We start from the raw sequence: 10,689 nt of genomic DNA, 5'->3' as shown, positions 1-10,689 counted from the left end.
ATGATGTGCCTTATTATAGATTCCTTTGTGCTTACCCCGTTTGGTGTTTCCTCAGCTTCTGGAATCTGTTGATTTTATCCGGTTTTTTTTTTTTTTTTTCTGTAAATTTTTCTTTTGTCAGATTTGGGAAAGGTTGAGCCTTTATTTCTTGAATCCATCACCCTCTCTTCTTTCCTTACTGAACTCATTGACCAGACTCTTAGAACTTTTAATGTTGTCCCACAGGATCAAGAGATTTCTTTTTTTCTCTGCTTTTCAGTTTGGATAATTTCTATTGCTCTCTTTTTTATTTTTCTATTTTTTTAATATTTGCGTTTCTTTGATGAGACATTTTATTTTCTCATTTGTTTCGAAGGTGTTTGAAGGATCATTGAAGACTTTTTATACCTTTTGTCTTTGTACTTTAAAAGTCTTGTCATATTTTTCCAAAATCTTTGTCTCTCATATTGGCATCTACTGTGTGTTTCTTCTGAGGTGAGATTTTCCTGATTCTTGGTAAACATATTATTTTAAGTTGATTGTGGGATCTTTTCAGTATTAGTTTTATTATCGAGGTCTAGTTTCTGTTTAAATCTTGTTACTTGTTACTACCTAGGTGAGACAGTGGTTAGGACTCTACCTATTCCTACCCCGCTGTGCCACTATCTGCACACATTTGGGGAAGGACCACTGTTTTCTCTTATGGTTTTTGGCTCTTGTCACAAAGATTGTGTTTATTAGGTTTCTCCTCTCTTTGCCTTTGTATACAGAGAGCAGTCTCATCTTGTTATTGTTTTTCTATATTTTTTGTTTTGTTTCAGGAGTGAGTACCACTTCATTGACATTCTGAGCTGTAAGCTGCTTTGCCAGTCTGGGATATATAGGCAGCAAAGAAAGCAAAGCCAGCTACTCACTGCCAGTTCTTTTCTGGAGTCCTGAGGTCTTCATATAGTCCTACTTCATTTCCACTTTTTAGAGCTTACCGATGTCCATTTCATCCATTTTCTCTAGAGTTTTTAGATGTAATAAGCAAGAAGAAGGTGAAATGTGCCAACTCCATCTGCTCTTGCCATACAGACTAATTGTAGGGAAGTCAAATTTGTCAACTCCTTTATGGTTTGTACCTTTTTTGTTTTATTATGTTTTCTTGGAATTCCTAGTTTATACCAAGTTTATGAACTCCTGTATTTTTCTTCTGATAGATTTAAAGTTTGTTTTCTACATTTAAATCTTAACTCTTTCCCAAATTTTTTTGTTGAGACCAGGAAGCAAAATTCTGTAAAGTTTTGGGAACCTAGTAGGTAAAACAATAAGGATGGCAAAATAAACATAGAACCCCAACATTTTAATATATTTCAAACTAAAAACTGGGAATTAAAATATTTATCAATTTGACATTTTATTATTTGTTGTTATAAAATTAATTTTAATGTTTTTTTAATCAAGTGACCTGTACTTTCATACATAGCAGATTAGAAACCAGCTTGTCCTCCAGTCTAAGTCTCTTTATGTTACATATTTTGTCACTAAAGTTGTCATATTTCTGTATTGACTATACTTTGCTCTGGAATATATTGCATTGTTTTGTAGCTTACATCTTTAACCCCTTCATCTCTTACTGAGTATTCTTTATTGTTTTTAAGAATTATAAAGAAAAGAAATTTAAATTGCTTGTGAAAGTGTGGAATAAAAAACTAAGACATGAGAAAAATGATTTGTAGTGTATGTTTCTATCAGTACAGAAAAATACATTTTAACTTATAGATTTTGTGAAAGTCTCAGCCTCTTCCATTATAACTTAAGTTCATCCAGGATAAAACCATTATCTTGCTCATTACAATATTATATACCTCTTTCATAAATCAGTTATGGATGATTTTTTTGAAAGTTTATTGTTCACCAAGGTGCTTAAGTGTAAATATAGTTTTTAGGGATTAATTTTTTTTTTTTTTGCCATGCTGGGGATTGAACCCAGGTTCTCACACACAACTAGGCAAGTGTTCTGCCACTTAACTCCATCCCCAGTCTAGTGTAGATAGAGTTTTTAAAAACCAGTTGAAAAACCCAAAGTCTTAATGATGAAATATCTAAGTATTCTGAGGCATAAATTTAGTTTAGTAAGTGCCTCATTAACATATTTGTCAGGCATTAGGATCTGTTTTTAATAGAACAAATTTCAGAATCATAATAAAAGACAGTAAGAATATTCTTTTGTATCTCAGGGGTGAGTCTTGACTTTAATTTTTTTAAGTAACTGCATAAATATGAATTACTTCTGATACCAGTCATGATTTTCAGTTCTTTATTAATCCAAACATTTTGTATTCTCTACTTTTTTTCTTTTTACATTTCCAATTTTATGTAATTCAGTAAGTAAAAACTAATGTGAAAGTTTTAAACCTTATTTTAATTGAGAGTTATCTAAAATTTTGGAATGGAAACTGTAAAATTTTATATCTAAGAAACTTGAATCATTTAGAACAGGTCGATTATCTATTTGTAAATAATGAGTGAAAATGTACCACTTTTAATATTCCCTGATGAAATGTAGATATTACTTGCAAGAACAACTGTTTCCTGCCTTGAAGACATGCCATTAAGAAATGGTGAGAGTTCTATTTTGAAGAATATCTCATTATTTTTATTAATAAGTAAGTTGCAAATTATCTGAAACCATCCCCAAATTCTCAGTGTTAGTTATTGACTAATTTTAGTTTTGCAAGATATAATAGCTACTTATATATTAAAATACTTTCAATAAAGAAAGTCCTGTGTATAAGTTATTTTTAACCCTTTGTTGTTCTTTGGCTTGGAGGGGGGAGAAAGAACTACTTACTATTTTTGATGTATAAAAAAGCTGTCTAGTGATCAAATAAAAGTCCCAATGGCTTTCCTCATAGAAATAGAAAAAGCAATAATGAAATTTGTTTGGAAAAATAAGAGACCCAGATTAGCAAAAGCAATCCTTACCAGAAAGAGTGAAGCAGGTTGTATCACTATACCAGATGTTAAATTATAGTACAGAAGAATAGTAACAAAAACATAATGGTATTTGAACCAAACAGACTGGTAGACCAATGGTACAGAATAGAGACCAAGGATACTAACCCACAAAATTACAGTTATCTCATATTAGACAAAGGTGCCAAAAACATGTACTGGAGAAAAGATAGCCTCTTCAACAAATAGTGCTGGGAACACTGAAATCCATGTGAAACAAAATGAAATTAAACCCTTATTTCTCACCATGCACAAAACTCAACTCAAAGTAGATCAAAGACTTAGGAATTAAATCAGGGACCCTGCATCTAATAGAAGAAAAAGTAGGCCCTAATCTTCATCATGTTGCATTAGGCCCCAACTTCCTTAATAAGATTCCTATAGTGCAAGAATTAAAATCAAGAATCAATGAATAGGATGGATTCAAACTAAAATGTTTCTTTCAGCAAAAGAAACAATCAGTGAAGTGAATTGACAGCCTCCATCTTGGGAACAAATTTTTATCCCTCACACATCAGATAGAGCACTAATCTCTATGATATATAAAGAACTCAAAAAGCTAAACACCAAAAGAACAAATAACTTAATAAATGGGCCAAGGACCTGAACATACACTTCTCAGAAGAGGATATACAACCAATAAACATATATGAAAAAATGTTCATCATCTCTAGCAATTAGAAAAATATAGATCAAAACTACTTAAGATTTCATCTCACTCTAGTCAGAATGGCAGCTATTAGGAATATAAACAACAATAAGTGTTGGCAAGGATGTGGGGAAAAAGTACACTCATACATTGTTGGTGGGACTGCAAATTGGTGCAGCCAATATGGAAAGCAATATGGAGATTTCTTGGAAAATTGGGAATGGAACCACCGTTTGACCCAGCTATCCCTCTCCTCGGCCTATACCCAAAGGATTTAAAAAACAGCATACTACAGGGACAAAGCCACATCATGTTTGTAGCAGCACAATTCACAATAGCTAAGCTGTGGAGCCAAACTAGATGTCCTTCAGTAGATGAATGGATAAAAAATGTGACATATATACACAATGGAATATTACTCAGCAATTAAAAAAATAAAACCATGGCATTTGCAGGTAAATGGATGGCGTTGGAGAAGATAATACTAAGTGAAATTAGCCAATCCTAAAAAAACAAATGCTGAATGTTTTCTCTGATTTCAGGAGGCTGATTCATAGTGGGGTAGGGAGAGGGAGCATGGGAGGAATGGATGAACTCTAGATAGAGTAGAGGGGTGGGAGGGGAAGGGAGTGGGCAGGGGGATAGAAAGGATGGTGGAATGTAATGGACACCATTATCCAAAGTACATGTATGAAGACACGAATTGATGTGAATATACTTTGTATACATCCAGAGATTGTGCTCTATGTGTGTAATATAAATTGCAATGCATTCTGCTGTCATATGTAAAACATAATTTAAAAAAAGAAATCAGATCACAAAAAATGCTGTTTAGTGAATGCAAATTATGTATTGTGTTAGTCACCAAAGTTGACATGTTTCTTAGAATATACTTTAAAGTTATTCAAGAAACTTAATTATTTTTATTTCTTTAAAAAATAAAAAAAGAAATATTGCTTATTCTGTGAGTATACCTTTGTAGGAAAATATTTTACTTCATAATATTGGAGGATTGGAGGTAATGACTTATTAATGGTTTGTTTTTTATTTCGTTTCATTTAACATGAACATTAAGTTTTTTATCATATGATTGTTTCATACTCTTATGGACTTTAAGAAAAGTAGAAAAGTAATTAGATAATTTATTTTAAATAAGTTCAAGAATGTTGCTTACAGTGTTTATGGTGCTAACTTAATAAAAGCTTGTTACTTTTTTATTCTGAGTAATTATATATCTTTTATGATAGGACTGTTATACAATACACAGAGTTCTTAATATTTATGAAGTTTTCCTATAAAAAATGAAGTAAAAATAAAAGAAAATGTCAAATATCTAGTAGTTCCGTCCTAAGTCTCCTAGTTATTTATCAAGTTTCAGGAACACCTTGCCACTGGTATATTATAAGACAGAAACTCACTAACCACACATATTATAGTTTGATTTTGAAAGATTGCTTGTCTGTCTTAGGACTATAACATGTATTCAAAAGTAATAAGTAGGTTATTATCTCTGTGGTCTTTTATAATTATAGAATCTGTAAAATATATATTTTTTTATCTGTTAAATCCTCAAAAATATTTTAAATTTTTGAAAAGCTAGTGATTGTTTCTGGGTAGCATATCTCAGCTTTAAGCATTTCTTTTATCTGTTTTTGGTTGTTTAATGTTATCCTATAGCTTTCAGTGTTGAACCAATAAAAAGAAGTTTGGTATATAAGTAAGTGAATTGGCAGTGAATGACCTAGAATAGATGATGAAGCTAACCAACTTTAATTTTCTTTAGTTACATTGACAAGTCTAGTTAGAAAACTGGTCCAAGGGTAATTTGTAATGCTTATTTCTTAATGTTTCCTTTGTGATGTATCATTCTGAATAGGGAGGTTAGTAAAGAGAAGGAAAATGTCTGCCACATTTCAGGATAAGAAAGGTTTTTGGGATTTATTTTAGTATGAAGAGTGAGGAAGGGATCCAACTGCTATTTTCCCAACTGAGTAGCCCTAGAACAGATTTTTCTTTTTTTAGATTCAATTGTTTATTAACATACTAATATAATGTGGTGTTTTGATACAAGTGTATATTGTGGAATGATTAAATCAGGCTAATTAGCATATCTCTCACTTCAAATACTTATAATTTATTTGTGATTAAAAATAACATTCTACGTTTTAGCTATTTTTAGAGAATGGATCATTTCTCAGATGGTTTGTGCCTATTTCATAACCCCAGTGGATGCTGGAAGCATGGGGCCCTAATGATAGCATCCCATTCTTTTTTGCAGAGGAATTTTTCACAGTTAGGCTAAGGGCAGGTTGTAGCACAGTTTCTCTTGAGTTTTAACCTTACATCAAGGAAGACTGTCAGAAAATAGTGTGGAAGGAAGATATTGTTCAGAACTCTGGAGAATTGCTCTTCTCAAGTTACATTGTAGGATTATGCCTTCTATTTCTTCTATAGATGCTACAAAAACAGCCTTATAGAACCAGTCCACTGGGTGCATTACCTGAAGGGCTACTTGTAGGGCATTGTGTAACTCAGTAGTCCTTTTTGTATTTCTTTTACCCCAATTCTTTTCTTCATTTCTTTTTATGTAATTCAGTGAACTTCTGCCCCCCCCCCCCACACCACCTTATTGTGTGTTAGCATCCACATATCAAAGAGAACCTTCAGCCTTTATTTTTGGGGGATTGGCTTATTTCACTTAGCATGATATCTCCATATCCATCCATTTAACAGCAAATGCCATAATTCCATTCTTTTTATCACTGAATGATATTCCATTGTGTATTTATACCACATTTTATTTATCCATTTATTGGTTGTAGGGCACATAGGTTGGTTCTGTAACTGAGCTATTGTTAATTGAGCTGCTATAAACATTGATGTGACTGTGTCAATATAGTATGCTGATTTTAAGTCCTTTGAGTATATACTGACAGTGGGATAAGTGGGTGGTTCCATTCCAAGTTTTCTGAGGAATCTCCATACTGCTTTTCAGAATAGTTGCACCAATTTGCATTCCCACCAGAAATGTATGAATGTACCTTTTTCCCCACATGCTCACCAATATTTATTGTTAGTTATATTCTTGGTAATTGCCATTCTGACTGGAGTGAGATGCAATCTCAATGTAGTTTTAATTTGCATTTCTGTAATTAGTAGAGATGTTGAAATTTTTTTCACATATTTGTTGGCCATTTATTTTTCTTCTTCTGTGATGTGCCTGTTCAATTCTTTTGCCCATTTACTGATTGGGTTATTTGGGTTCTTTGCCATTAAGTTTTTGAGTTTTTATATATATACTGGAGATTAATGCTATAGCAGAAGTACAGGTGTCTTTGAGAGTTTCTCCCATTCTGTAGGCTCCCTCTTCAGGTTTTTTTATTGCCTCTTTTACTAAAGAAGCTTTTTAGTTTGATATTTTCCTATTTATTGATTCTTGATTTTGCTTATTATGCTTCTGGAATCTTGTTGAGGAATTTGGTTCCTTAGCCCACACCATGAAGAGTTGGGCTTACAGTTTCTTATAGTAGGCACCGGGTCTCTGGTCTGGTGCCAATGCCATGCCATTTTTGTTACTGTGGCTCTGTAAAGTAGTGGAAGGTCTGGTATTGTGATGCCTCCTGCTTCACTCTTCTTGCTAAGGATTGCTTTGGCTATTATGGGTCTCTTATTTTACCAAGTGAATTTCGTGATTGCTTTTTCTGTTTCTATGAAGAATGTCATTGGGAACTTAATAGGAATTGTATTAAATCTGTATAGTACTTTTGGTAGTATGGCTGTTTTGACAATATTAATTCTGCCTGTACAAGATCATGGGAGATTTTTACATCTTCTAACATTTTCTTCAATTTCTTTCTTTAGTGTTCTGTAGTTTTTATTTTATATTATTTTATTTTTTTGAGAGAGAGAATTTTAATATTTATTTTTTAGGTTTCGGCGGACACAACATCTTTGTTTGTATGTGGTGCTGAGGATCAAACCCAGGCCGCATGCATGCCAGGCGAGCATGCTACCGCTTGAGCCACACCCCCAGCCCTGTAGTTTTTATTATAGAGGTCTTTCACCTGTTTTGATTGATTCCCAAGGTGTTTTTTTTTATTAACCTGTTGTGAATTAGGACAGTTTTTGTAATTTCTCTTTCAGCTGATTCATCATTGGTTTATAGAAATGCAGTTAACTTATGCATGTTAATTTTATATCTTGCTACTTCACTGGATTTGTTTATGAGTTCTAAATGTTTTCTGGTGCAGTTTTTGGGTCTTCTAAATATAGGATTATTCTTTTTGCAAATAGAGATAGTTTGAGCTCTTCTTTTCCTATTCATATCTATTTAATTTCTTTCTTTTCCCTAATACCTCTGGCTATAGTTTTCAGCACTATGTTGAATAGACGTGATAAAAGAGGGCAGCCTGTCTTATTTCAGTTTTTAGAAGAAATGTTTTCAATTTTCAACCATTTAGGATGATGTTGGCTATGAGTTTAATGTATATAGCTTTTACAGTGTTGAAGTATGTTCCTTCTATGCCTAATTCTTCTTGTGTTTTGAACATGAATAGATGCTTTCTTTTGTCAAAAACTTTTTCTGCATCTATTGAGATAATCATGTGATTCTCGTCTATTGATGTGGTGAATTACATTTATTGATCTCCGTGTGTTGAAACAACCTTGCATCCAGGGATTAACCCCACTTGGTCTTGGTGCAATATCTTTTAAATATATTTTTTGTATATGATTTGTTATTATTATATTGAAATTTTTACATCTATATTTATCAGGGATATTGGTCTGAACTTTTGTTTTCTTGATGTGTCCTTGTCTGGTTTTGGTATCAGGATGATACTAGTTTCATAGAATGAGTTTGGAAGGGTTTTCTGCTTCATGGAATAATTTGAGGAGTTTTGGTTTGAGTTGTTCTTTGTGGGTCTGGTACCAATTGGGTGAGCATCCATTTCGTTCTGGACCTTCCTTTGTTGGGAGGCTTTTGATGGCATCTTCTAATTCATTGCTTGATATTGAGCTGTTTAAATTTTCTGTGTCATTCTGAATCAATTTGGATAGGTCATATGTCTCTAGAAATTTGGTTATGTCTTTAAGATTTTCCATTTTATTGGAGCATAAATTTCAAAATAATTTCTGATCATCCTCTATGATAAAATACTTACATAAGTATTTTTCATGATAATATTTTCTTTTTCATCACTGATTTTAGTATTTATGTTTTTTACCTCTTTCTCATAGTTGGCTTTGCTAAGGTTTTATGAAATTTATTTTTTTATATAAATATTTATTTCCAAAGTAGTACTTAAAAAAAAAACAAAAATAAAAACAGATGTGATTTAGATTAAAAGCTCCAAGATGTATTGTTTCAGGTAGGTGTTATTCCTATCTATACCATCACCCCATTTGTTAAGCCAAAAACTTCAAGTTCACAAATTTACAATGATGTATAAAAGCCCAACCAGGATGGAACAGTGTGTGTTCTAAGAGAGAACAGCACAGCTCATCAGTGATGCCTCAGGGAGCTCCTGTGCTCTACTGTAAAAATAAGGATTTCTTCCTGTAAACCTGAATGTGACCTTCTAGAGTCTCTGGTTGTGGCTGCTTTAGTCTCCTGATTCTAATGGTGTGCTGCTTTGTTGCCTACAAGGTTGAGTCAAGCTTCCAGGTCCATTCTTATAGGCCTCCATTATCTACATGTGATGCTCAGGAGAGTTGACCAATCTGAAGGTGGGGAAAGCTGTTTAAAGGAAGAACCTCCATTCCAGCATAATCTGCCCTTAATCCTACTGCAGAAACTGTTTTCACTCTGGGGATTGTAAGTCTTAGAAGATCATGGCCACGAAGATGTCTTAAGTGACTTCCTCTGAGAATTTTATCCCCAACAGGGAGCCATCTGGCCACTTGTCTTTTATTACATTTCTAATAGCTGCTCCATTTCCTCCAGGGGTGTTTTAAAATCATTGACTTGACCATTACATAAGGTTTGCTGTTCTAGAAATCGAACCCTTTCTTCTTCTTTCATCTTCAACTTTACCTTTAAGGCCTGTAACTCCTCCATCTGCTTCTTGGCAGTTTCATTAAAAAGTTTCAATTCATCTTGCAAAGTTTCTAACAGCAACATAGAGTCTGTGTGATCCAGAGTAGGTTCCGGCTGTGATGCCGGGGTCTCACTGCCTGGGTTGAGGCCCTTGCTCTCTAAAATCGCTAAACAATTGTCCTGAAACTTCTCCAGCAGCTCCACCTTCTGAGTCAGGTCCTTCAGCTCTCCCTGAGTCTCAGTCAACTTCTGGTGCAGCTGCTTGTTGACAGCCTCTAATAGCTGATTTTTATCCTTGAGCTCTTCCTCTGATTTTTGCTTACTCAATGGTTTGTAGCTCTTCTTCATGTTCCTCTTGATGGCAGTCTCTGCAGCCTTCATCTGCCCATTCTCTCGCTTTGGTTTGGTGATTTTTGTAATATCATTATCTGAACCTCCTGAATAAAGATGTCTGGAAACATCGACTTCTTTGGACTTAATAGGTAACAGACTCTTGGTAGTAGCTTGAGTTTGTGTATCTGCCGACAGGCCGCCGCTCAGCACAGAGGGGGGCTGCACGCTGCACACTGTCTTAACCACACTGGTCATCGTAAGGAGGCGACACGGCTGCGCCTCAGACTCTTGCCGCTCCCGCTCGCAGTAGTCCTTGTCGCTGTTGTTCAGAAGAGGCTCAGCAGCAACGGCCAAGCAGCCGATCGGGTCTGCCGCCTCGGTTTCAAAAAAAAAAAAAAAAATTGAAATTTATTTTTTTTATAGAACCAACTTGTCAGAGAGTATAATATATTGTATTCCTATTCTCGTTTACCTCTAAGCATTTTTTAACTTTCAACCTTGAATTTTTATGCTATCCATTGGTCATTCATTAACATGGTATTTAGTCTCCAGGTGTTAGTGCAGCTTCTATTTTTTATTTTATAATTCATTTCTAATTTTATTCCATTATGATCTGATAAAATATATTTATTATGTCTGTTTCTTTTTATTTGCTAAGAGTTGCTTTGTGGCCTAAGATATGCTCTGTTTA

General features: G+C 34.0%; 1 protein-coding gene across 1 annotated transcript; it reads right to left on the bottom strand.

Annotated features, from left to right (window-relative positions):
* Positions 1 to 9,078: 9,078 nt before the first annotated feature.
* LOC124080928 (small kinetochore-associated protein-like) lies at positions 9,079 to 10,385 on the bottom strand (the record flags this gene model as incomplete). The annotated part of the gene is made up of 1 exon (XM_046426998.2): positions 9,079 to 10,385. A coding segment is annotated over one exon (846 nt), but the record flags the coding sequence as incomplete, so codon positions are not given.
* Positions 10,386 to 10,689: the final 304 nt, after the last annotated feature.

Source organism: Marmota monax, unplaced genomic scaffold (assembly GCF_021218885.2).
Source record: "Marmota monax isolate L192 unplaced genomic scaffold, Marmota_monax_Labrador192_F-V1.1 WCK01_AAM20220418_F8-fsc00942, whole genome shotgun sequence".
Classification (NCBI taxonomy): domain Eukaryota; kingdom Metazoa; phylum Chordata; class Mammalia; order Rodentia; family Sciuridae; genus Marmota; species Marmota monax.
Note: the sequence above shows the minus strand (reverse complement) of the source record. Positions and strands in the feature narration are given on the sequence as shown.